Here is a 27,070-nt window from a genome sequence, read left to right as displayed (position 1 = left end):
CAGGGTGCGAGACCACTTACCCCCAGCAGATTCTTGGGCACGTAGCCCTCCCGGTCTCCCAGGCAAGCCCACCACCACTCAGTCTCGCTCTCATCCTTGCGCCTCAGGATGGTGATGGCGTCCCCTTCATGGAAGGAGAGTTCGTCGCTGTGCTGGGCCTCGTAGTCCCACAGCGCATACACCACGCCTTTGTTCATCACGCCCAGCTTCTCCTGGACACCTGCGGGACAGTGGGCATCAGTGTGTCCCAAGGAGACAGGGCTGTGGGACTTGGGAGCCAGGCTGTCCTGAAAAGGCCGAGTAGCCAGGGCCCTGCAGGTGCCATGCCTCTCCAAGTTCCTGAGGGCAGGCTCAGCTTCTAAGGTGGCAAAATACCCACAGCTGTGATTACAGGCAGCGCAAGAGCACTGGCTGCCTGGTGCCTCAGTCCCTCCCCCCCTCCCAGTCTCAGCTGCTCAGGGTCAGGTGGCCAGGAGCACACAGAGAGGGAGAGGGGAGAGCCTCCACCTACGGCTATGGCTGCCTCCCCTCCCCCCTCCCCCCAGCACTGGCTAGGGCACGAGTGCCTGCACTGCCACACTAAGGTGGGGTAGGTGAGGGGTGGGGCCATTTGTTCCAGGCTAAAATCAGTTCTGAGTTGAGTGCTGACTGTGGCCCTCTGTCCAGGGAGACTCCAGCTGGAGAACTGGACTGCAGGTACCTGTGTCACTTGTCAAGCAGGACAAGTGGCAGAGCCCTGGGCCAGTGCCCAGAGAAGAGTGGCTGGGTTGCCAGGCCTGGCCCTGGGACCTGGACACTACTTCCGCCCACACCTGACCCTGCTAGCCATAGAGCAGTCGAGCAGACCTGGGACCTGGGCCTGGTGGAGGGGTACGGCAGTGCTGGCGCGCACACGTACCGTATAGGAACTGGGAGCACTGGACATAGCCCTCCTCCATCTCCTCGCACTTGTCCGCGGCAGTCTCAATGTCACTGATGGTTGAGGCAAAGATGGCAGCACCGCTCTCTACCAGCTGTTTGCAGAGGTGAACGCTGTTGCAGGACGCAGCACAGTGCAGTGGGGTCCTGGGCCAGACAGGTCAAGAGGTCAAAATGCCATCCAGCCCTGCAGGGCCACAGGTGGGCCCCGGCCGCTTACAGACCAATGCCCCTGTGGGGAGAGCTCACAGGGGCCCCGTTTGGGGTGCTGGGGTCTTCGGGAGGGAGTCCTGCCCCTGAGCTCTCTGGAATACACAAAGATGCTGTTTCTAAATGGGGACTGGGGAACACAATAGAAATTGGAAATCCCAAATGCCTAAAACCCTGTGGGCTCTGCATGGTGGTGGCTGAGCTGTGACCCTGACCAGTGACAGCAGAGATGCCTGTGAGGGGACGGCCACTGTGGGGAAGGTGAGCAGTGTGCACCACCAGCAGGAAGGAGGAGTCCGCACGGCTCTCAGGAGAAGACGGCAGGCACTGGCAGGACCGCTGACCATGGCCGTTCTGTTCTATGCTTCCCCTGCTAACCGGTCCTCCCCCGCAAACCCACTCCTGGGCCAGGATCTCACCAGCCGTCACTGTCGGCAGCATTCACATTGACCCCAAAGTCCAGCAGGAACTTGACGATGTGGTGATGGCCAGCACAGACAGCATTGTGCAGGGGGGTGATTCCTTCGTCATTAGGCTTGCTGGGGTCTTCCACCTGGGGCACAAGAGGTCAGTGAGCTCCCCTCCCAGCCCAACATCCCCCTCCCCTGCCTTCCCCTCCAGGCCATGGCTCACTTCGTAGATGACCCGCTGTACCAGGTCAAACTCTCCCTCCAGAGACGCGTCCAGGAGCAATGCCAGGGGGCTGAACCTGACACGCAAGCCATGCCCAGTCCGTGTCGAGTTGGGCTTCTTCAGGTTGGTGCGTTTGCCCAGCTAAGGAGATATTGGTTGTCAAGCTGCTGAAGCAAGCCTAGAGGGTGCTGGTCCCCAGGAAGGGAAAGGAGAGCAGGAAATCCCGCCTGGCCAGGGCTCCCCAGACAGTAGCCACCTGGGGGTGTGAGCCCCAGACTGAACCCATGGGGAGGTGCTGGGTGGGAAGCAGTGCCCGGGGTACCTGTCACCCCTTGGAGATACATGGGAGGCAGAGTGGCTCTGACTTCTGAGCTTCAAGGAATTCAGTACCAGGAGGGCAGGGTGGGGTAGTGTCTCCTGGGTATCTGTCTCCTGAATGCCACAGCAGCACCTGGCTCAAGGACCCCAGCCACCTCCCTTTACTCATGCCGACCTTCCAGCCCCGTCATGACCCTCTACCTCCTACTTTTTCTGAAAGGTCTTCCTTTCCCAGTCTGCTCTTCAGCTTACAGCCAAGCCCCACCTCCTCAGGGAAGCTGCCCTGGCCCCCACAATAGCCCCCTCTCCCTGCAGTATGTGGCCCACATGGTCCCAGGCAGAGGGCAGCTCTGCTAGGGCACAGCACTGGGAGTGCACAGTGAGCCCTGGCTGACTGAGGGGTAGAGGAGACACCCACCGTTGAGACTGCAGGCAGTGGGGCGGTGGGGGGCAGTGGTGGTGGGGGGGCAGGCTCCTCCTCTGGCGAAGGTTCCTCAGTCACAGGGCTTGGGAGGTGCTCAGTGGGTGGGACGGTGGCCACATTGTTGTTGTTGTCCTCCGTAGGCTCTGAGGGGAGGGGGGTGGTCTGGGGGCAGATGAGCAGCTCTGGATCGGGGGAGGACAGCTGGTTGTGGTTGGCGTCAGAGGGAGGTGGGGCCGGCTCCATGGGAGGCACCGGGGCTGTGGGTGGGGCGTGCTCGCCTAGGTTTCCGTTGGTGTTGGCGTTGCCATTGTCCATGTCAGCCAAGGTGCCCATGAAGTCCTGTGGAGCACTGGGCTGGTAGAAGGGAGTGCCCTCCATGCCGCCTGCCAGCGTGTTGAAGCGCTGGTACAGCAGTTTTTGGATGTTGGGTCCACCAGGGCCCTCAGGCTCTGTGATGGAGCCCCGCTTCTTCAGGGGGCGTGGAGCGTTGGCCAGCTTCCTGCGCAGGGCCTCCAGGTCTGCGTCACTCTGGTAGCGTAGCGGGGAGTGCACAATGGGTGTGAGCTTGGTGGGGCTGAGCGGCCGAGGCAGGTTCTCCACGCTGCTGTCCCCGGACGGCGCCGCTGGACTCTCAGGCTCCGGCTCCTTTTCAGTGCATTCAGAGGGTGGTGGTGCAGCCGACAGCTGCCCGTGGAGGAAGGGGAGTGGGGATGGAGAGGTAGAGCCCGAGGGCAGGACGGGTTTGCCGTACACTGGGGGGTGGGGGAGGGACACAGAGCACAGGGAGGGTGGTTCAGGGAGGCACCAACGTTCACACAGCCCACACTCCCAGGACTTGCTCCTTTGGGGTAAACGTGAGGGAGGCCATGCTGAGCCACACCTCTCCTGAGTAGGTGTTTCCTCAAACCCCTGCTCACTGCTGGCCTCCGGAACAGCGCTTTCCCCCAGGAAACTGTCGTGACCCCTGTTCCACACCAGCCCAGGAAAGACATACAGTGGGCTGGGGTCCGCCCCTCTTAGGTACCCAGTGACACAGAGAAGGGGGATCCCACAGCTGACACTGCTCCTGCAAGAGGGAAAGTGTAACCAAGGGATCTGCAGCCAAGAGGCCTCGCTGTGTGTGGGGCTGGCTGTGCCCTCTGCTGCCTTGCACGCAACCCTCATCTGACGGGGACCACCCCTGTAGGGGCTGGCAGCGGGCTCCAAAAAGAGCAAAGCCCCCTCTATCCTTGGCTACTCCTGCACAGGTGCTGCTCCTGTGTCTGCTGGCACAGCCAGGGGCGGGAGGGAGTGGCTAGGATTCTTAGGGTGGAGGCACACAGGACTCAACCATGATCTGTTTGCACCCAGCTGTCACAGGGCACTGGCCCGGCCGTATGATAGCCTGTGATAAGGAGGGGGTGCGCCCACGCTCCCTGCAGCAGTGCTCGGCCCACATACCTGCTTTCACGGACTTGCTGTGTGCAGCCTGCTGGTAGCTCTTTGGGGGGGCGGCCTGCTGCAGGTACATGGAGTAGATGGAACTGGAGTTCACTGTCTGGGGGCCCTTGCGGGGTGACTGTGGCCTCGAGCCTTTGTCAGCCAGGAAGGGCCTGATAGCCACAGTCAGGGGAAGCTCCGGCCTGCTGTCTCCAGCTGGGAAGGCTGGTGGCCCGGCCGGTGGGTACGTGGGGCTTGGGGGCACAGAGATCCTCTGCTGGATCTGCTGTGAGGTCCCTGGTTGGTGGGCACTGGCAGCTGGCGGTAGGGGGACGGGCTTTGGTCGACTTGGCAGACCAGGGCCGGGCCTGGGCAGGCTGCTCTCCTTCCTCCTCTCCAGGGAGCTGGTCGAGCCTGGGACCATGGGTGCAGGGCTCGGGTATGTCCCGTAGCTTGGAGGCAGCGGCTTGCTTGTCCCCGGGATGGGTGGTGGCACTTTACCGACCTCAAGGCCCTACATTTGGATGGCAAGAAGAAAGGTCAGCCTCTGAAAAGGTAAGTACGTGCCCGCCTGCCTTGCGCCACAGGTGGGCCTGTAAGCCACCAGGTGGCCACAGTGCCTCTGTGCTCATTGCTCTACCTATGAAGCTCAGTAGCTCCTCCCCGGGCTTGATGTCATGTGGGCCTATCCAGGGCTTACATGCCAAGGGATGCTCCCACCCCCAGCTCAGACTCAAGGCAGCACAGCAGCAACCCAGAGCTGGCTTTGGTCTGTGGGACAGACAAGTGACTTACCAGCTTCTCGGTGGCCCCCAAAGCCGCCAAGGGCAAAGGCTGGCTGGAGATGGTGCCTGGCTTCAAAGGCCCCTCTCCACTCATGTCCTTCCAGTCGACATTGCCCCCTGGAGCGCTGGGAGTCGGTTTTAATGTTGGCCAATTCCCATCATTAGCTTTGAGAGAACACAGAATTCAATGGTTTTCTGCACACGAGTAGAATCAGGACCCCCCCCCCCCACCCGCCCCATCGTCAGACACAAAGCGGTAATGGCTCCTGATGGGTTACCACCCCCACCAGCAGCCAGCTGCACCCTCAGGACTTAAGTCAGTAGCCAGATGCTAGCAGACCCCAAGCAATCAGTGTTCAGCGAACCTCCAGGCTCCATGACTGAACCTCTGTGTACCGGGGACAGGCTGCCCAACGGGGTAGGCTGGGCTGCAGGGAAGTTTCTCAGGCTTCATTCCTGTCAGGCAAGCCTGTCCTGTCACTGCCAGGCTGCCATTTAACGCCACAGTCAGGCACATGAGCGAGTCTGTCCAGGGCCATTGGCTCAAGCTCCCTCGGAGGCCATTTTCCCCACAGCAGGGCGAGTCACCCCTGCAGAGAGCTCCCACAGGCTGCAGTGATTAGAAAGCCCGCCATGAACCCCAAGACTTCTGGGAAGTGACAAGCAGGATCTCATAGAGAGGTTTCCAAACTGAAGAAGGTGAGCTGCATGTACCCTGGGTCATGGACAGTGACGTCAGGACGTCATGACACCTATGACCTTTTAAGCCCTGGGAGCTGAGCTGGGTCCTCATGGCCAGCATGCTAGTCTGTCAGCAGGGGTCTGGGAGGAGGCGGAGGTAGGGCTCGTGAAGAGTGATCACGGGAGTGCTCTTCCTTCCCACCTCGTCCCACCAGTCCTCCACAGAACAGGGCATGAGGCAGAGCCAGCGCCCAGGAGGGGTACACATCAAGAATGTGCTTGGGGGTGGGGGTGGTGGTGTGTGTGGATGATGAGCCTGAGCCAGCATTGTAAATAGTCACCACAGGACAGGTTGAGCCCCATAGGGCCCTGGTGAGGCCTCTGTGATCCAGCCCCCGCTGTTCCATTCCCATGGCCTGCCAGCTCCCTCCAGGGCAAGAGGCACATGGCCAGAGAGGGACGCCTAAAATGTTCTGGCACGTTACCCTCCACCAGGATGCTGAGCAAAGGACTGATCTGCGCCCCTAGCCAGCAGGAGCCGAGGAGAAGCATGTCCCTCTGGGGCCTTGTAGCTGTTCAGATGCTTCGGGTACAACGCTCTCAGTGTGTGCCCCTCCACTCCCAGACGAGAGGGGCGGGGAGGAACCATGACTACCAATAAGGGACAGTTCTTTCAAGTTGGAAGTGACCCAGGAGGCCTCACCGTCAGCCCAAGAAGCCTATCTTCCCTTCTGTGCCAGCACAGTCACAGGTGCTCCAGCTTTTCCTTAGGGGTCTGGGGCTGGGGGAGGGATAGGCACCACCTCCATGGTTCCTTGGTTACATTTAGGGGCCATGAGCAGACCTTGGTCAGTTTGGAAAAAGAAATTGACTACTGATTTAGTGTCCCAGATTGCTGGTTGATTGAGCACACAAAAGAGGTGCAGGACCGCCCCCTGGCCTGTAGCTGATGTACAGTTGACAGACGGGTCTGTGTGGCGCTGGGAGGAGCCCTGGGTTGGCCTGACATCCAGATCGGACACTGTCCATGCCCCAGTCCCTCTGTGCTTGCTGTGACCATCTGTGTGACACAAGAGCCAGAGCCGCCAACAATGAGCACTGAGACCCACATCGCAGCTGCCCCAGGGCCTGGTCCCCTTTCTGGTTTGGGGGAGGGCCCACAGGGAGGGGCCAGGGCTGCTGCAGGCTTTCACCTTCCTTGCTCTGTGCACCAGAGAGCAAGTGACCAACAGGGAGCCCTAGCCGGGTGCTTCAGAGCTGAGCTGGCTGTGCTGACAGCCTGGCCCCTGGATAGCAGAGGGAGCTGCAGCCAGTGCTCCACCACCAAAGCCCTAGTGGTTGCTGGGAGCAGGTGGGAAAGCAATCTGGCTGAGCCTCCTGCACCTGCTGCTCTCAGAAGAACTTGAGACTGAGGCCAGATGAGAGAAGAGGAAACTGACCACCAGCCCAAAGGTACTCCCTGTGCCAGCCTGTCTCCACCCATGAAGGCACGTCTCTCCATAGCACATGGGTTCTGCCAGGCACTGGATTACTGAGACAGCCAGCCCCTGGGGCACAGAATAGTTGAACAAACCCCCGACAGAGACCACACCATGCAGGTGAGGGAGATGCAGGCGGTGGGCAAGGCAGGGAGGGCCACACTGCTGCCCAGTGAGTGACACAGAAGGGTTGGCAGAGGCCTTGGTCATCAGGCTCCTAGTATCAGAGCAGCAGGACCAGCCCTCCACCCAGCCTGGAGGCCGGTGGCAGAGTGACCCCAGGGCAGGGTGTTTGGGATGGTTTGGACCATGCCCTCCCTCTAGCACCATGTCAGGTGCACAGGGAGCGCAGCACCACTCACCGGATTTGGATCGTCCGTGCGCAGCACTGGGGGCGAGTGCCAGAGACTGGGGCTTGACTGGGTCCCCCGGGCCAGGGTAGCTGCCGGCACTGGGCACCTGGATGTAAGGCCCCACTGCAGCAACTCGGCCGGAAGTGCTCAGGGAGGACTGCGGGGAGGATGTGCCATTGACCCGGCTTAGCTACACAGAGAGCAGAAAGGAGACTTAGCCTCTCGCCAATGCTGAGAACCACGAGAGCGACAGGCTCATGCTTGCTGGACACCACTGACATGCATGTGCGCACGGCGCCTCCCCCCAGAAAGTCAACATCCCAGAGGCTGCAGGGTCAAGCCAGTCTGCCCACTGAGAACCTGCCTGCTGTGGCCATTTCCCACCAGCTGCTCTGCCTTGAGCAGCTCCCCATGCCCTGGTGGGAAGGGACTCATAGATCTGAGTAGACTCAGTCTCTGGGTGGACAGGTGAGCCAAGACTGTGAAGTTTTCCTTCACATATTTTGGTCCCCTCTGGGTTTTGTTTTTGTTTTTGTCAGGGAGCATGTAAGAGCTTAGAGATTCAAATTACGAACCAGAGGCAACTGACAAACCACTAAGCGCTTACATAGCCTCTTGCTCAGGCCTCACAGTCACAGAAGATCCTCATGCAGATGCCTGAGGGGGCGTGACACACGACAGGGACAAGGACCTGGGGCTCACAGGTCACAGAGTTTGTTTGCTGTGGCTCAGACGGAAGGGGCAGAGGCTGGCTGAACCTAGGTCCTAGTGTCAGGGAGTGTTCCACAGGGAAAGCTTGGACTCAGCTGGGCTTGTGGTCACAGACCTGGCGGCCCTGGCCGCCGTGACATGCCTGAATCTTCTTTCCGTAGAGGCGCTCCCGCAGCTCGCTGATGCGCTTGTCCATCAGTGCCACTTCCATGTTGCGCTTGTTTAGAAGCTCCTTCTGCTGCTGGAGTTTGGAATTCTGCTCCTGGTTTAGCTGGTTACGAATCTGCAAAGCAGATTCATTTTCAAGACAAGCATACACTGAAGGCCAGCTCCTCGCGGCCAGCAATGTGTTTACACGCATGCACTTCTGCAGAGTGTGCAGGACTTTATTGGACAGCATGGGTACAACCCACATATGTTCTTACTGAACACAGAAAGCTCAATGCCCATGTGCATGTGTGGCCGATGCTGATGGGCAAAGCGCAGCTCTGGGCCATGGCAACACGGACCCTGAACTCACCCCTTGCAGCCCCAAGGGACCTCCCAGAGAGGCTCCACACTCCACACAGAGTGCCTGATGCCACCGTGGGGGGTTGGGGGAGGAGACAGTGCTGCATTCTCAGTGTCTTCTCGTCTGGAGCAATCCTACACGCTTGCTATCCTACACATCACGACACTTAGGTGAGGCTGCCCCTGGAGAACACACCTGGCCTCACGGACAGCATGCACCTTGTCTAATGGAATTACAAGGTTGTGCCGTGGAAGAACACCCTCGACCCAACAACTGTGAGCGGCAGCCCTCTTCAGTGGACACCTGGGTGCTCAAGAGGCATCTCATCAGCACAGCTCCATCGTGGTCTTCCAGACCCAGAGCTCCCTCCTTTCCAGCTCATTGGGCTGCGGTTAAACTGCTGCACTGAAAGCATTAGAAGCCAGTCACTAGTATCCACATGATGAAGTCCCAGAATTTCAGAGAGCAAACTCCAAGAGACTGAGGCAGGTTAGGCTACCTGGGGCTAGAGGGGTAACAGGCATAGGGAGTGGGGTTTCTTCTGGTGGTGATGAAATGGCCTAAGTCTGACTGGGTGGCAGCCGTCCAGCTGTGAGTGGCGGTGTTGAGTGAACAAGCAAGTATGTGAGTAACTTCTCCTAAGTGGTTAAGGAGTCAGTACTGAATACACCCTGTGGCTTCCCTTAAAGCAGAATCTGTTCATCTGCTTTGAACGCCTAAGGCTTCCTGCCTTCATGGAGAGACGCTAAAAAGAAAGGGCTGGTTTGAGGTGCTCCCCCACAGACCCAGCCCGGGAACTACCTGTAGCTCCTGGTATAGTCTCTTCAGCTCCATTGCTGCTGGCCCCGTCAGTTTGCTGTTGCATGACTGGAATCCATTCAGTTTCCCTTTCTTTAAATCCTCCAACTGCTGGCTCAGCTGATCAACTCTCAGAATTGCAGTTTGTACTTCCTGCTTCTTCTCCTGGAACATGGCACTAAACCTCTCTATTTCGGCAGCTACAATTCCCAACCAGACATGTAAAAAGGAAAGTACATTTCAACACAATCGGAGGAGACCGACATGACCTCTGTGGCGGGGTGGGCTAAGGGAGGGGAGGAGATTAGAGGTGGGCTAAGGGTGGGGAGGAGATTAGGGGTGGGCACAGCAACTGTTCATCTTTAAAGGCCTCACTTGCTGACATCCTGCCTACTCTAGGGGACATGCGTGACTCTGACAGCAGCTGGTGCCAAATCACACCACCCAGCAGTCCTATTAGTGTTGATGGGAGGACATCTTTCAGCAGGGGCAAACCTGGGCATCTGTGTGCTGCCAGGACTACCATGCCATGAGAGCAGGACCCACTGACTCAAATGGGGTGGGAAGTCACAGAGGCCACCCCGAAAGCAAGTCTTTACATACAGATAGCACACGAGCCCTGAGACCTGACACACCGCTCGCCAACCAAAGGTCTGCACTTTTCAAGGGGACACTGGGGTCTTTCTCTATGTCCTGGAGCCAGCATACTTCTGACAGGGAGGGGCAGTGTCCCTGGGACCCATGGTCAGGAAGTGGACTGACAGTTGCTGAGGGATGGGCAGTTGCTGGAGTTGGCACGTACACAGGTTGCCGTTCATGATTTTGCTATAGTCCACTTGTCCCCTCATGGCTCGGATCCTCTTCAGCTTATTCTCCTGGGCTTCCACGCGTTCTTTCAATTTCTGAAGCTTTTCATTTTCAGAGACAGACTGCTGCTGGCGGCGCTCCTGTTGCTTGAGAAAATGTAAGCGCTGTTCCTAGCACGAGGAGAAGAGTCTCATTTGAAAAGGAAACTTACAATGGCCTGTCTGCACACTGAAAACTCTAGGTGGACTCCACACTCCTGCCTACATTCAGTCACGCCAGGGAGGAGGCCAGACGTATCCTGTGCACCTCAGACCACCCACGGGAAGGGACTGACTGCCCCGGTGGGAGATGGCAGGAATCGGGATCCTTACAGGGGTCTGACTCAGCACACTGATGGTGCGTGCCATGGTGCACAGGAGTGCCGGGCAATGAGGGCTCAGCCTGCTCGCAGGACTGTCTCCCGTGCTCCCTGCTCTAGCAGGCAGGCGGGTGAGTCCCCACAGGCTAGTTGCTAGTTTCCTGCTTGCAGCTGCAGGCTTCCTGCTGTGACATGGTGGCTTTCGAGAGCCCATTATTTCACTTCCCAGAGGAAATAGCCCTGGCCAGCCAAGGCTTTTATGGGGGGAGATAAGGAGTCTGTTAAGAGAGAAACTCTCAGTTCCTGACAGCACTGAAGAACCAAGGAATGTTTGCTTTCTTGTGTTAGCATCTTTAGAAACAAGGAAAACATTTGAGTAAGATAACAGGATAATCCTAAACTATAAGCAATACTCTTCAATATTTTGACCCTATTGATGTGAAATACTACCTTCTGGGTATTAGTCAACTTTAAATATTCATGGTCCCATGTGTATGCATAAAATGTACCCAAATAGGAGAAGTTACAGTGTGATGAGGCAGGAATTTTATAAACTACATGTGAAGGTAAGGAAAATATGTAAGTTTAGCTTTGACTTGTGATTTACTTTTAGAACTATCCAAGAAGTTATTTGTAATAGCATTACTATTAAATTAGTATTTGGAAAGGAAATGAAAAGTAAAATTAGAAAATTTCACAGTTCTCTCATACTATCTACATTTCATCTTGATATCTTACTGATGGGTTGAAACCTAACTTTTAAAAGTTTTTCATTCTTATAACTGCAATCACTTTGCAAGAGCACTGTTTCAAAATAAGTCCAAGTTCACATGAAAGTGGACAGGGTGATAAGCTATGGTCATTCGGAGGAAACTTGGGCCACTGGGAACAGCTCTCCAGGAAAGAACTTGGTAAGGCTGCAGTAACAAACCTTGGGGGCCTTGGCAAGAGGCACAGCTGTCTCCTGTTTTCCCCTCAAGGAGGCTGGCCTCATCTGGTCCAGGAATTGAGTTGCTTGGTCAGGAGGTAAGGAGCTAGCCAGGCAGGCTCCTGGGAGATGCTGAGTGTTTCTCAGCAGAGAAGGAAACGTCCTTTTTTCCAAATGGTGGCTATACTTTGGCTGAGGCCGGCTGGCCCCTGTTCTGGGGGTGCGTCTGTGTGCAGGACCAGGCACTCTCCTATCACGGTGTTTGACTTGTTACAGGTGTGATAGGAGAGAGGGAGGCACTGTGCTGAGCACGCCACGGTGCAGCCCTGTCTTCCTCGTGCCAACAGGGTTGTAATCACTGCAGTTGGAAACCATGACCGTTGAACAGGCTGTTGAAACATTGCTTCCCCACCTTTGCTTTCACAACTCACCTTGGCAACCAACATTTGCTGCTGGTTTTCAATCTGCTGCTGCTGCCTAGCTGCCATATCTTGGAGCTCTGAGAGAGTAAGTTCAACACGTGGGTTCCCAACCTACAGAGAACAAGGTTCATTGTCAGGGGAGTGTGTGTTTGTCACATGTCGTCATTCTCTAGCGTCTGAACATCAACAGCAGGATTTTAAACAGGTTCCCTAGATTATAAAGCGGTTTTCCCATAAGAAATTGTCCTAGCTGCTGACTGCTTTATCAGATATAGCAGGAACTCAAATTGTGCTCCGTTGAGATGTTCTTGCCTATGGTAACAAAGAGAATGCTGAAGGGGCCCCAGGAAATCCCTGTAGGACACCTCAGTGGCATGGTTGTGAGGGAAAATCCCCAGGCACAGCATTCATCACCAATGCAGCTTCCCATTTTCTCAAAACCACTTCCTAATAAGCCACCATCATCGTCCTATGTCCTTTGAGAAACTCTATCAAGATTACCATCCCCACAAGATTAAAAAAAAAAGTTGCCATTGCCTTTTGAGGGGGCCTGTCTTGCATGGAATTAACTGGTACAGCAGATCTCCTCAGAAGCCAATGTTTACATTAGACATGTTTTGGGTTTTTTTTCAAGGTATGTTAATGCGACTCAGACAAGCGTATGGCTGAGAGAACTTGTCTGTAACCAATCACTGATCGCAGACAAATGCTTCAACCTGTTTTGTTGGGAGGAAACCTGTGCATGTTTAAACTGGAACCTCAGTAACACTACTTTTGGACTTACCTTTGTGTGTGTGTACATATATACATAATTATTCTTGCATAATAGACACGTTGTGTTTATTCTAGAATTGCACATGAATGACTCCTAAATGGGAAAGAAGTATTGGCTTCTACCACTGGTTTGAGATTCCTTCATAATGTTGCACATACCAGTAATTTGTTCCTTTTTATGGCTAAGCTGGACTTCATTAAGGGGACCTGGTGGCACAGCAGTTAAGTGACCAGCTGCTAACTAGAAGGTTGGTTGACCTAGCCCACCCTGCAGCTCTACAGACCACAGCCTATGGGATCACTCTACTTTGCCCCACAGGGCGCCCCCTGAGTCAGAATCCACTTCACAGCAGACAAGAGCTTTTCACATGTTGGTAGACACTAGGCCGCCTCCACTTTCCAGCAGTGAGGAGTGAAGTCTTGCACTGGTATTTACGGGGGCAAAGGTTTTCATCTCTCCCAGGTCATCAGTGTCAAGTTGTGATGCAGGCGTGTCGTATGCGTAGAGCCAACCTTCTCCAAATTGGAGCAGCAGCATCCGAGGGTTGTGCTTTGCCCATGACCATCAGAGCACTTGCGTTACCAATGCTTACTTTTTAATGATCCTATTTTTACATGTTCACCTCTAGGGAAAGGATTCTACACAAATAGTATTTTGTTGTTATATATAAAAAAGGTGAGCATAAAATTGCCCATAATTAAGTCCTCCTCTACTATATCATGAGCAAATTTTCAATAAGGAAGCTAGCATATGATTTGCCCAAAGTTAAAAAGGGGGCTTATTTCCCAGGCCATCACATCCCTACTAATTATGTATAGGAGTCACACTCATATAGCTATCAAAACAAAAGCAGTCCATTAGAAGAATGGAATTTGCAGATAGTAGGAAACTAGTGAAAAGCAGTCCATTAGAAGAGGGAATTTAAAGACAGTAGGAAACTAGCGAGTTACATACTTTCAAGTCAACTTGATAAATAAGTGTAGAGGTGGAGTCTAGCCTGTCAATCAGGGCACAGCCTGAGGATGCCTCCCTGTGGTCGTGGCCTTCTCACGAGGATTCTGAAAAATCCCTCCCTTTCTCCCTGAAACTGAGCCACTCTCTCTTTCTCTCTGCTTCACCTTCCTATTGAAGAACCAAACTCAGAGCTGGAAGCGCCATGTGGAGACCCGGTGGAGCCAGTGCTGAGATGCTTCCACCAGCACTGGATCCACAAGACTTTTTACCCACTGGCCTGTGATCTTCCTGCATTTGACATCAAAGAGAAATCTATGGACTAGAATCGGACATATGGGCTAATATCAGACTTATGGACTTGGCTGGGATGTTTTCTCAATATACAATTGCTCTTTGATACAAAGCTCTCATACACATGAGTCTCTCTGGATTTGTTTCTCTAGTCAACCCGGACTAACACAATAGCATAAACTCACACTCAATTATGGCTGAAAGCTTTAATCATATGCCAGCTGCGATTAACTAAATGTGTTTCCAATTTCTTCAAGTGATGTCATAGATATGATTTTTAAGCAGTGCTATGAATAAATAGTGATATAGTCATCCAGGCATCACAAAGTTTCTGAAAAGGAACCATTATAGACAGCTGTGTAACATGAATACATGTCTTCCATTCTGAGCAGCCCCGGGGGTGCTGTCCATAGCGTTGGATTGCTAGCCACAAGGTCAGTGGCTCAACCCACCAGCTACTCCTTGGGAGAAAGATGAGGCTGTCTGCTCCTGTAAAGATTTATAGCCTCAGAAACCCAGTGCAGCGTCACTATGAGTCAGTATCCACTCAATGGCAGTCAGTGAGTCTTCCATTCTGAGCAGGGAAATGGGTCACCCCAGATGTTTGCACAAATCCCGATTTGCTGGGTTTTTAATACTCAATCAAATAAGTTCACCTTTGGTTGTAAAAGTGCTAAAGCATATAGACAAAAAAAGAAAGAAAAGTCTCTGTAGCATTATTCAGAAAGTCACAAGGATTTCCCCTGCTTCCGGTAGGATGGCAGGAACATAGGCTGTGCAGCAGTCTTGCTGGTGTGTCCCTCTTTCTACTTGGTACACGGAGAGTGCCCATGCCCGCTGCGCCTCCAGCCCTCCTCCAAGGTGCTCCACACACACACACTTTCACCTGCATCTCCAGCCAACCACCAAACTCCCCGCTTTCCTACCACACCTGGTCCTCCTTCCGAAATGCCCTACTACTCATGAACTTATCATCAAGAGGGATCAGCTCTGGAGAAGGACTTGGTGAAGTGGCAGATCAGTGAGATGGACTGACACAGTGGCTCCACACCAGGGTCCAGCATGGGGGTAATGCTTGTGAGGGTGGTGTGGAGCCAGGCAGTGCTTCCTTGTGGGGCACACAAGGTGGCACTTTACACCAACAATTCCCAATTCCCTACTTTGCCCACCCCCTTTTGCCCAACACCAGCCGATGCTCACTGTTCTCTAGGATGAGGTCTGTCACACTTTTGCTTGCCGCCCCACTCCAGAACTAATGCCACCAATGCCACCACCACCGGAGCCACCTTTTCTGCTCATTCTGCCTTCTGTCTAGAACACTTTCCCAGCACCTTCTAACATCTAGCTCTCCATCCCTTAAGATCAGGCCGCGATGCATCTGTTTCCTGATTTTCCAAGCATCTCACGTCATTGTCCTGACTCACCTACAGCAATGAAAGGATCCAGTATTTTAAAATCTATTCTGATTTCCAGAGACTCAGCAACATCATGTAACAAGCCCCTAATGCAAGCCAGCTACTTAAGAGTTTCCAGTTACTTAGGTGACAAAAAACCTCTGAGGAAAGTTCTAACGCCCGTCTTCAATAAACAGCACGGAGAGGACCTTATATGACCTCTGATGTCCCTATTGCCATAAGGCAGTGGATACACATGCCTCTAACCTCCATCCTTCCTTACCTTTCCCGATACCAACCAGTCCTGCCACGGCATGCTACGCCTATGCTAGGGTTTGATAATCTGCTGCTGTGGCCACACAGAACTCGTGGAAACACTCAAAATTATGGGGGTTTGTTCAGGAATTTAGTAGGTTACCACAAGTCAGTAAACAGTAAGGATACAGTCTTTGGTCCACAGCAGCACCGCTTCTCGGCCTCTGCGGCTGCTGCTGCTCAGCTTCACAGTCATGGCACTACCCCTCTGTGGTCTCACAGTTCCCTCATCTCAGCCTCTGGTCTCACCCTGGTTCCTTTACTCTGACTCAGTCCCTGATGCCTCTGCTCTCATCTTGGTCACTTTAGAAAGGGATCTCAAAATGCTCTTCTTCCAAGGGTCCTGGGATTTCTCTCTCTGCTCTTGCTTCAAAGATGGCGCATCCTTCTAGACAGAGATATGGTAACCTCAACGGATCAATACCCTCTCTGAGTGTTACACATACCCTATTTGCATATTCCTACCCAATCATTTGGTGGGAGTTATAGAGTGACGTGGAAAGACAAGCCATAGGAAGACATGACACTGCACCACACTGTTATGGAGGACAAAGGGGAGGCACTGGGTGGCACGGGATTGGCTTTCCCATGCTCCCATGGAGGGTCAGCGGCAGTGTCACGATGCTCATCCAGGTCTCCTGATGGCGACTCAACATGGGTGAGCATCCAATCAGTTCAAGGTTTTAAGAGCAAAACGGGAGGTTACCAGAGGGAGTAATCTGCCCCCAGATTATAAATAGACATCTTGCCAAAACATGCCCACCCCCCTTCCTGTCCCACTACCTATTCTGCTCATTTTGCCAGAAGCCCTTCTCCCACCGCCTAGGCTACCAATTTTGGAGCACAGAACTGCTAGAACCTCTAGTCTGCTGCCTCATTACACTGGTCTTACCAGACCCACCTATACGGTAGCCAGTCCCTTGGCTGGTCCTGCTGCTCTAGAGAACCCTGAATATGACAGATGCCAACCCTCAGACACAGCAATTAAAACAAACAAACTCAAGAGGAGTAATGAAAAGAAACCCACATTGAGTTCTGCTAAAAACAGGCGTGGTTGATCTAATTTGATCATATCCTGTCACTGCACTAAACAACATAAAGGAAATATTTTTATGACATTAAATAACATAAACCACACAGACAGGGATAACAGTATCCCATGGCACACTGCTTCTCTGCTGGGTTCAAAAACCCATTTCAATGGCCATACAGAAATCACAGACGATAATCATGACTGTGGGCATTTATCAGGGAAGTGATGGGTCACAAATGTTGAGGACACAGTTCTTTGGTTTGTGGCACCTCATCTCAGCCATGCTGATAGGCATCTCTCTCTCTGGTTCTCAGCCTCTCAGACATGGCTTGGCCTCTGCCTGGCTCAGGCAAGTATCTGCCTGGCTCAGGCAAGTGTTACAAAGTTTTTCAGCAATGATAAATGCCCAAAGGGCACCTCCTCTGTAAGCCAGACTCTTGCTTGCAGGCACTTGGCTTTCCTTGTTCTTTGGGCTGAGAAGCCCACTCCTTTGTGTTACAGTCTCCGTGCTGCGCCTTCTGGTGCCTCTGCAGACTCCTTCATTGCAGGCAGAGTTCTCACATGCACTCCCTGATGATTCTTCTTTCTTGTTGATGGTTGTGTGATTCCTGTTCCTAATTTCTCACTCTGATACCAGAGAAATGGCAAAACTGACCAATCCCAGAGGTGGAGTCCCCTACACCTTGTTTGCATGCTCCCTCTCTGCCCACTCCCCACCCCAGCCCCACTACAAAGACTAGGGAGGGAGGAGCCAAATCAAGCAAATTCACATTACCACACACAACACCTAAATGAACTGCATCACTTCTCCCTGGAGAGGGGAGCAGAACGGAGGGCACCCAAGAAGAGACAAATGGAGTGAAAGATTTTGAAGAAGTGGGCGAGTCCCTCCATCTCTTCTCTGATGCCATGCATGCCACTGGGTACCAGCCTTTTGCCTGGCTTGAGGTTTATTCTCTAGACAAATGAAATAAGATGACAGGCGCAGCTGGGTCTTGTCTAGTATATGAAGAGACGTACTGAGGAACTATATTAATGATATTTGCTTTAAAAACATACCCTTCTATGGCCAACTGAGTTTCCACAAAGGTGTTGAGACTATTCCATGGGAAAAGAAAAATCTTCTCAACAAACAGTGTGGGAGAAAACTGGATATTCACATGAGAGAGAATGAATGTTGCCCCTCCCAACTTCATACCATAATCAAAAGTGAACACAAAAAACGGATCCAGCTTTAAATGTAAGAGTTAAAACTATAACACCTTGCCCCTCCCCTCTCGGCGGCCCAGCGGGCAGCTCCCTCTGATGTGGCTTGAGCTGCAGACCAGAGACCCAGAGGCAGTGAATAATAGCTCTTCAAGTCTGCAATAAAAAAATGGCTTCCACAAAGCACTGGGAGAGTGCAGCAGAACAGCAAGGGAATGGAGCGGCATTCCCTAGGGAATGCTGAAAGTGGACTTTGGGGTCAGGGTGTGGTGCCCAACAGACTGGACTGGAAAACACTCCTACAGGCCAACAAGCGATCCTTGAACTAAGTATAAGCTTTTCTTTTTTGTTGTGTTTTGTTTTGTTCTTTGTCAGTGGTTTGTTGTTGTTTTGTTGTATATTGTTGCTTGGTTTTGGGCTGTCTTGTTTTTGTACATGTTATTATCTCCGCAGGTCTGTCTAAATAAGATAGGCTGGATGAACACCCTGGAGGAAAAACAGTGGGACTGACAGTTTGGGGGGGGGTGGGATAGGGGAAGGTGGGGGGTAAGGAAGTGGTGTTAACAAACCCAGGGTCAAGGGAACAATAAGTGATCCAAATTGGTGGTGAGGTGGGTGTGGGAGGCCTGGTAGGGCATGATCAAGGGTAATGTAACAAGAGGTATTGCTGAAACCTAGGTGGGGACGGAGCATGATAGTGTAACAGGAAGAAAATCAAGGGAAATAGAGGGAAGAGCTGGGAGGCAAAGGGCATTTATAAAGGTCTAGACAAAGATATGTACATATGCAAATATATATGAGGATGGGGAAAAAGATCTATGTGCCTATATTTGTAGGTTTAGTATTAAGGTGGCAGAAGGACATTGGGCCTCCACTCAAGTACTCCCTGAATGCAAGAATACTTTCTTTTATTAAATTGGCATTCTATGATGCTCACCCTCCTGACAACAACCACTGAAGACAAAGCGGGTAAATAAGCAAATGTGGTGAAGAAAGCTGATGGTGCCCGGCTATCAAAAGTAATTACTCAATGCAAGAACACTTTGTTCTTTAAATTGGCATTCCATTATGCACACCTTCCCAATAAAATTGCTGAAGACAAAATGGGTGTATAAGCAAATGTGGTGAAGAAAGCTGATGGTGCCCAGCTATAAAAAAATATAGCGTCTGGGGTCTTAAAGGCTTGAAGATAAACAAGAGGACCTGAAGCAACAAAGCCCACATGGAAGAATATACCTGTGTGATCATGAGGTTCCAAAGGGATCAGTTATCAGGCATCAAAGAACAAAAAAATCATGTCATTGGGTGCACACCTCCATGATACAGTTGCTGAGGACAAACTGATGCATAAGCAAATGTGGTGAAGAAAGCTGATGGTGCCCGGCTATCAAAAGAGATAGCGTCTGCAGTCTTAAAGGCTTGAAGGTAAACAAGCGGCCATCTAGCTCAGAAGCAACAAAGTCCACATGGAAGAAGCACACCAGCCTGTGTGATCATGAGGTGTCAAAGGGATCAGGTATAAGGCATCATCAGAACAAAAAAACCTTACCATAGTGAATGAAGGGGGAAGTGCAGAATGGAGACCCAAAGCCTATTTGTCGGCCACTGGAGATACCCTTGCAGAGAGGTCTAGGGGAGGAGATGAGTCAGTCAGGGTGCGATGTAGCACCCATGAAGAATACAGCTTTCCTCTAGTTCCTAAATGCTTCCTCTCCACCACCCCCTACTATCATGATCTGAATTCTACCTTGCAAGTCTGGCTATACCAGAGGATGGACACTGGTGCAAATAGGAGCTGGAGGCACAGGGAATCCAGGGCAAATGATACCTTCAGGACCAGGGGTGTGAGTGGCGATACTGGGAGGGTAGAGAGAGAGTGGGTTGGAAAGAGGAAACCGATTACAAGGATCTACCTGTGACTTCCTCCCTGGGGGACGGACAACAGAAAAGGGGGGGAAGGGAGACGCCGGACAGGGCTAGATATGGAAAAATAATAATTTATAAATTATCAAGGGCTCATGAGAGAGGGGAGAGTGGGGAGGGAGGGGGAAAAAAAAGAGGACCTGATGCCAAAGGCTTAAGTGGAGAGCAAATGCTTTGAAAATGATGAGGGCAATGAATGTACAGATGTGCTTTATACAACTGATGTATGTATGGATTGTGATAAGAGTTGTATGAGTCCCTAATAAAATGTAAAAACAAATGGGAAAGAAACAGAATGGAAAGAGTAAAAAAGTCAAAGAGACTGAACCTGAAGAATCTGTGGTAAGAAAAGTACTGGACCGGTGTGTTGTGAATGGGAAGGTGGAATAGTTCCTAAAATGGAAGGGATTTACATATGCTGATAATACTTGGGAACCTGAAGAAAATTTAGATCGTCTGGAATTAATTGAAGCATTTCTCAACTCTCAAAAAGCTGGTAAAGAAAAAGTTGGTATGAAAAGAAAAAGTCTTTATCTGACAGTGAATCTGACAGCAAATCAAAGAAGAAAAGAGATGCTGCTGACAAACCAAGGGGCTTTGCCAGAGGTCTTGATCCTGAACGAGTACTTGGTGCCACAGACAACAGTGGGGAATTGATGTTTCTCATGAAATGGAAAGAGTCAGATGAGGCAGACTTGGTGTTGGCAAAAGAGGAAAACATGAAATGCCCTCAAATTGTCATTGCATTTTATGAAGAGAGACTAACTTGGCATTCTTGTCCAGAAGATGAAGCTCAATAATTGTTTGCATTGCTATAAATATATATACTTTGGGTCTTGGGTTTTTTTGTTTCTGTTTTGAATTATTAGTGAGAATACATTCTAATGGAAATCAGTTTGATGGTTTTTTTTGAGTAGTACTGGGGGAGTTGTTGGGTTATTTTTGTTGTTGTATAAATAGCACTGGTTACTTTGAAAAAACAAAGCTTTCGGTAGTTGCTTCATTTACCAAAAAGAAAAAAAACCAACTATAACATCTTAAAATCTAGCGGGAAGGATCAGTAGGCCTTGACAATTTACTGAATGTTCAGGAATATGAAGAGACTTTAAAAAGTTCATAGAAAAATGAAATTAAAGGTAACAGCAGATTTTTCAAAAATCATTTTATTGGGGGCTTGTACAACTCTTATCACAATCCATACATCCATCCATGTGTCAAGCACATTTGTTGCCATCATCATTTTCAAAACATTTTCTTTCTACTTGAGCCCTTGGTATTAGCTCATTTATCCCCCTTCCTCCCCCACTTTCCCTCCCTCCTGAACCCTCGATAATTTGCAAATTATTATTTTTTCATATCTTACACTAATTGATGTCTCCCTTCACCCACTTTTCTGTTGTTCATTCCCCTGGGAGGGGGTTATATAGATCATTGTGATTGGTTCCCCCTTTCTCTCCCTACCTTCCCCTTCCCCTCCTGGTATCACTACTCTCATTATTGGCCCTGAGGGGTTTATCTGTCCTGGATTCTCTGTATTTCAAGCTCTTATCTGTACCAGTGTACATGCTCTGGTCTAGCCTGATTTGTACGGTAGAATTGGGGTCATAATAGTGCTGGGGAGGAAACATTAAAGAACTAGAAGAAAGTTGCATGTTTCAACGGTACTATACTGCACCCTGACTGGCTCATCTCTTCCTTGTGACCCTTCTGCCAGGGGATGTCCAACTGTCTACAGACGGGCTTTGGGTCTCCACTCAGCACCCCCCTTCATTCACAATGATATGATTTTTTTGTTCTGGGTGTTTGATGCCTGATACCTGATCCCACAGATACCTCATGAAAACACAGGCTGGTGTTTCTTCCATGTGGGCTTTGTTCCTTCTCAGCTAGATGGCCACTTGTTTATCTCCAAGCCTTTAAGACCCCAGATACTATATCTTATCATAGTTGGGCACCATCAGCTTTCTTTACATTTGCTTATGCACCCATTTTGTCTTCAGTGATCATACTGGAAAGATGAGCATCACAGAATACCAGGTTATTAGAACAAAGTGTTCTTACAGTGAGGGAGTACTTAAGTAGAGGCCCAATGTCCATCTGCTACCTTAATACTTAACATATAAATATATGTACATAAATCTATTTCCCTATCATTATAGAAAAATATATTTACCTATATACATGCCTGTATTTAGAGCTCTATAAATTCCCTTTGCCTCCTAATTTTTTCCTCTAATTCCTTTTACTTTCCTTTTGTCCCACTATCATGTTTGGCCTTCATTTGGGTTAGCCCACTTCTGTAACAGGAACAGATTTGGATTCTAAGACTGGTTAGCTGAAAAAGCAGTAAAAAAGTGCCTCCAGGATCTGGTGGTATACAGAAACGAATTTCCACGGGTCTGAGGGATGGCTTTGGAAGTACGCCCTTGTCAATGACTAGGAAGATTTTCACCATTCCCTAAACTGTGCAAAAACCACGTGGCTTATGCTGAACTTCTGCTCTTCTTCTCCGGGAATCTGAAATTTTGGACCATGCCAGGAAGAGGTGACCATGAATGTCAGAACTCGGGCCATTTCACATGAATGTCAGAACTCGCGGGAGGAAGGTAGTCTGTCCTATATGAGTCTGCTGTGAGATGACTTGAGAAGCTTGCTTTTCCCTTTGCTTGGTTTAACTTTGTGTCCATTTACTATAATAGATCAGAGGTATTAGTACAACTGTATGCCATGAAATAGTCTATTAATATGGTTTTCTAGCCATAATTCCTTAAGTGATGCATTATAATTCTGAACTTGATGCCTGTAGCTATCATATCATTTTGGTGGGAGTTTTGTGCTATACTAATGGACAGGATTAAAGTAGGATAAAGTCTCTTAATTTATTAGCAAGTGTGAACCAACTCAGTCACACCCTTTGTTTTCTTAGGGTATAGTCTCTTGAAAGACAAAAGCTATTCCACTGTGGATAAGAGCCATTTGGAGAGAGAGAACTTTAGGATCATCACAAGAAAAGACATTTAAGACCTCTGAAGTGGCAAAGGCTGAGACCAGAGGAATCAGAGACTGCAACACGGAGACTATGGGACAGAATGAAGGAACCAGAGGCTGAGGCAAAGACACCATTAGACAGAACAAGGTGCAGCATCGAGATGATGGGACTCTGAGGCAGAACAGGAGCCAGGCTTCTTGGTCTGCAGAGGCCAAAGGACCATGTGGCATGGAGGCTAAGGATGAGAGAGATTTGACTATGGCTCAGGAGAGGTGTTGCTGTAGGCTAATGACTGTACCTTCATTGTTCACTGATGTAAAACAGATGCAGAGTGGCGTGGGAGGTTTTGATATCAGAACTGCTAAAGAAGGATGGAGGGTGGAGGCATGTCTGACTTCTGCCTTGTGGCAACAGGAAGCTAGAGGAGGTCAAGTACGGCCCCTCCCTGTGCCGTTTACTGCATGGTAAGTCCTTGGAGTCCCTAAGCCAATGACTGACCTTAAGAGTGAACTTGGGAATCCCTGATGAAGGTGCCCTGGTGGTGCTGTGGGTTATGTGTTGGGCTGCTAACCACAAGGTCAGCAGTTCAAAACCACCAATCACTTCAAGGGGAAAAAGATGAGGCTTTCTTCTCCCCTTAAAGATTTACAGTCTCAGAATTCGACAAGAGCAGTTCTACCTTATCCTATAGTGCTATGAGTCAGCATCATGTATACATGACATAAGTACAGAGGCTTCAAAAAGTTCGTGGAAAATGCCAGTATCTTTTCACTCCATTTTCCCACAAACTTTTTGAAGCCTGACTGCATTAAGAGAATAAATTCTACCTCTAGACCAGAGGATGTACATTGGTACAGATAGGAACTGGAAACACAGGGAATCCAGGACAGATGACTCCTTCAGGACCAGTGGTGAGAGTGGCAATACCTAGAGGGTAGAGGGAGGGTGGGGTAGAAAGGGGGAACCAATTACAAGGATTTACATATAACCTCCTCCCTGGGGATGGACATCAGAAAAGTGGATGAAGGTACACATAGGACAGTGTAAGATATGACAAAATGATAATTTATAAATTATCAAGGGTTCATGAAGGGAGTGGGGAGGGAGGGGGAAAATGAGGAGCTGATTTTAAGGGCTCAAGTAGAAAACAAATAAATGTTTTGAGAATGATGATGGCAACAAATGTACAAATGTGTTTGACACAATGGATGTATGTATGGATTGTGATAAAAGTTGTACGAGCCCCCAATAAAATGATTAAAAAACAGAAAATAAATTAATTTGCCAAACCAGAATGTGGACTAAGAGCCCCCAGCCTCAAGATGAATCACATTATCCTGGCACCCTGCTTTTCTCTTCCAACCGGCACGACCTCCTTCCTTCACAAGTGCCGCCTCCTCCATCCCTAGCTGCTATAGCCCACAAGGCTCACCATGGCTAATATTCCACAGCCAGGTACACACTAAAACATTTTTTGGGGTAAGATGTTTCTAACATCTCATTAACTGTAAAATGCATGTAAAAGTGCTTTGTAGACAATAAAATGCTTGACAAAGATAATGTATTATTAGACTTAAAAGGGAGGTGTGTGTGTACCATCAAACAGTGGTGTCTTTGATGTCCTGCTTTCAGCACAAAATGTAGCTCTGCACTAGGCCTCATACTTCCCCCTAATTATAAGCCTGTAGAAAGGCTACAAACATGCTTCACTTCTGTTTCAAGTTTTAGTTTTGATCTTGAAATGTATATACTGTCCATGTTAACAAGAAACTTCATCAGGAAGAAAAGATTACAGGCGTAATCACATCAAAATAGGTAGATTCATTTTATTATCCCACTGGAACCCTCTCCTTCTGAGCCCCTGCCCTACATCGTACATGTGTCGCCACCTCAACACAGCCTGCTCAACACCATTACTCCACCTTCCCTGAAGTTCAAGTCATGGCAAATCTTAGAACTCAAACAGATCTTCATGCTTCTGACAGACTTGCATGGAACCTGCTGGCTGCTGAGTGAAAGGCTGGTGGCTCAGACCCATCCAGAAGTGCCTGCAGAGAAAGGCCCAGCACACTACTTGCTGCTGACAAGCTGTGCAGTGCAGCTTGGCTCCGGCCCCCAAGCACACAACACTCAGAGGGTCACCTTGGGTTGGAATCAACTCATTGGCAACTGCTTTGGTCTCCTCCACCTCATCTCCCTCCCTCTTTGTAAAAGAGGAGCTGGAAGGCAGAAAGTGGGAAGGTAAGGTTTAGAAAAGGGTGCGTGTGGGGTTCACATCCTCACCTTATAAACAAGAAAGCACAGGGGTATTGGTAAATGTTGATAGTACAAACAAGCACAGATTTATCATTTCAAGTCACAAATGGATAATAGAACTGAAATAGCAATTCAATAACAAAAAGTTGGTAAGTGCTGAGGAGAAAGAACGTGCTCAAGTCCAGTTGGATTGAAGGCTTTGAAGCCAGTGTCGGGGGTGGGGTGGTGGTCCTGTCCTTCACATTCCAAACTCTTGTTCTTTGTCAGTCTGTAACCCAGTCTAGCATGGATCAGAAAATGAACTACTGATGTTTTGAGAATGATGAGGGCTACGAATGTACAAATGTGCTTTACACAATTGATGTATGTATGGATTGTGATAAGAGTTGTATGAGCCCCAATAAAACGATTTAAAAAAAAGAAAGAAAATTAACTACAAGACTACATCTGTAGTTTGTGGCAATGACAGCAAAGGAAACCAGCTAATTTTCTAGTCTTAAAATTATTTGGAAAAGTTATTACTAAAATTTCCAGAAAAGACAGTTGTGAAAATGTCCCTCCCTATCTTCTTGTTTTTTAAACACACACAGACACTTCCAAAAGAACCCCTCTTTTTCACTCCCCTGCCTCACCTCTGATCAATGTTTAGCTAGTCTCAATTGATTGGACTGAGCTGAAGCAGGTTAGGGCCCTGCTTCCCTGCATGTCCCCGAGGAGGTCAGCAGCTGCCCCACTGAAATGAGGAGACCAGAAAACAATGCCTGGAATGCCCGTCGCCCTGAGAATGGGTCGGCCTACCTGCCAGAGCTGATAAACTACATCCTAGGCCATAAACCTTGCTGCTGCAGCATGGAGCCCCCTCCCCCTGCTTTCCTTTAAAAACCCCAGACCCCAAAGCCTGCAATTCCCCTTGGGCTACTTGCTAGACCATGGGGCTTTGCCTGGGAGCTCCCTTTCATGCTCTCTCCTTGGTACAAAAACACTGTCTCTGACTTCACCTACTTTGTCCTGACTTTGACTCATCCCATGCCTCGGTTTTCCTCTCTCATCCTGTGCCTCGGTTTACCTTTCATTTGGAGCCAAAACCTGGAAGGGACAGGGGCAAGAGGCTTGAGCTGGGAAAGTAACCCATCCCTCCTCTCCTCTTTAACCTCTGGAGCCCGCCTGGACAGGTGATTTCTGGTTAGTATCTCTTTGTGTATGTTTGCTCTGTCTTGTTTCTTTCCAGACACTGAAGACCAGCAAACTCATATGAGAACATCATAGGGTCCCTGTTTTTTGGGGGTGCCACGTAAGGGGTTTATACTTCTGCCCTAGTACAGAGCAGCTGTAAATAACTGCCTTTCCCCGAAAGAGGTGCAATGATAAGGGCAGTTTCTTTTGTCCATCTTGTCCCATGTGGCTCCCAGCCCTTTGTCTTTGTGTCTACTTTCTGGACTTTCTGCTGATAACAGGACTCTTGACACTGGGTCTGGCAGTCACTGCACCTGAGTTTTTTCTACCTGTTCGTCTGTTTTGCGTTTGTGGCTCTGCGGTGCCTACACCAAGACCTACTTTAAAACTTTTCTACTTCCTCTTTTTCTCATCCTGAACAAAGGCTTCTGACTGACTTCCATTTTACCTCCACAAAGCCAGGCCCCTTTCCCCCTTCTCGGCTACCATTGTGTCTCTCTGATCCAAGGCCCCTGTCTGCTGGAACAAAGCTGCAGGCCTGTACCAAGGAACCTTCCTGTTCCGGAGAGTCCAGAACTCTCCCCTGGGTTCCTAACTCTGATCAGAACGCCCTCTGGGTTCCCGGACCTCTTTCTGACTGACGGGTGCAAACGGAGACCAGGGGATGCCCTTCTTCTCTGTCTGTACCCCCTGCAGTTTGAGACACTATGGGTAGCCCCCGGTTTAAGCCCAAGGGCAGTCTTTGGGGTGCCTGACTAACCTTACTGAATTGGTTTTGACTCCTGATCTCTGTCCGAAACACCCGACCTTTTTCTGTAATCAAGTTTGGCCTCAATACCATTAGACAGTAAGTCACATTAGCCAGAAAATGGCATTTTTGATTTTTTTTAAACATTTGGCATTTTTGATTTTATCCTCAACAACCTCGACAATTTTTGTCAGCGAAGTCACAAATGGTCAGAAATCCCATATGCTGTCTTTTTCTTTCTTCGCTCCCAGCCCTCTTT

The 27,070-nt window shown here is 50.1% G+C and overlaps 1 protein-coding gene and 1 pseudogene across 2 annotated transcripts in view; one reads left to right on the top strand and one right to left on the bottom strand.

Annotated features, from left to right (window-relative positions):
* The window catches only part of PPP1R13B (protein phosphatase 1 regulatory subunit 13B), a 97,536-nt gene that overhangs the window by 2,664 nt on the left and 67,802 nt on the right, over positions 1-27,070 (bottom strand). Inside the window, exons 5-16 of one of the 2 annotated variants that reach the window (XM_075530786.1) lie at positions 11,764-11,865; positions 10,042-10,216; positions 9,243-9,439; positions 8,046-8,213; positions 7,229-7,409; positions 4,718-4,872; positions 3,944-4,436; positions 2,498-3,255; positions 1,762-1,902; positions 1,548-1,681; positions 899-1,065; positions 21-220 (exon numbers count right to left, since the gene is read on the bottom strand). In XM_075530786.1, coding sequence (XP_075386901.1) covers positions 21-220; positions 899-1,065; positions 1,548-1,681; positions 1,762-1,902; positions 2,498-3,255; positions 3,944-4,436; positions 4,718-4,872; positions 7,229-7,409; positions 8,046-8,213; positions 9,243-9,439; positions 10,042-10,216; positions 11,764-11,865 — 2,871 coding nt within the window. The remainder of the gene's footprint in view (positions 1-20; positions 221-898; positions 1,066-1,547; positions 1,682-1,761; positions 1,903-2,497; positions 3,256-3,943; positions 4,437-4,717; positions 4,873-7,228; positions 7,410-8,045; positions 8,214-9,242; positions 9,440-10,041; positions 10,217-11,763; positions 11,866-27,070) is intronic. The other variant, XM_075530787.1, reaches the window with a different exon arrangement.
* Positions 19,925-20,446, top strand: LOC142426510 (chromobox protein homolog 3 pseudogene; annotated as a pseudogene).

This window comes from Tenrec ecaudatus, chromosome 14 (genome assembly GCF_050624435.1).
Source record: "Tenrec ecaudatus isolate mTenEca1 chromosome 14, mTenEca1.hap1, whole genome shotgun sequence".
NCBI lineage: Eukaryota > Metazoa > Chordata > Mammalia > Afrosoricida > Tenrecidae > Tenrec > Tenrec ecaudatus.
This window is presented reverse-complemented; position numbering and strand designations above follow the sequence as displayed.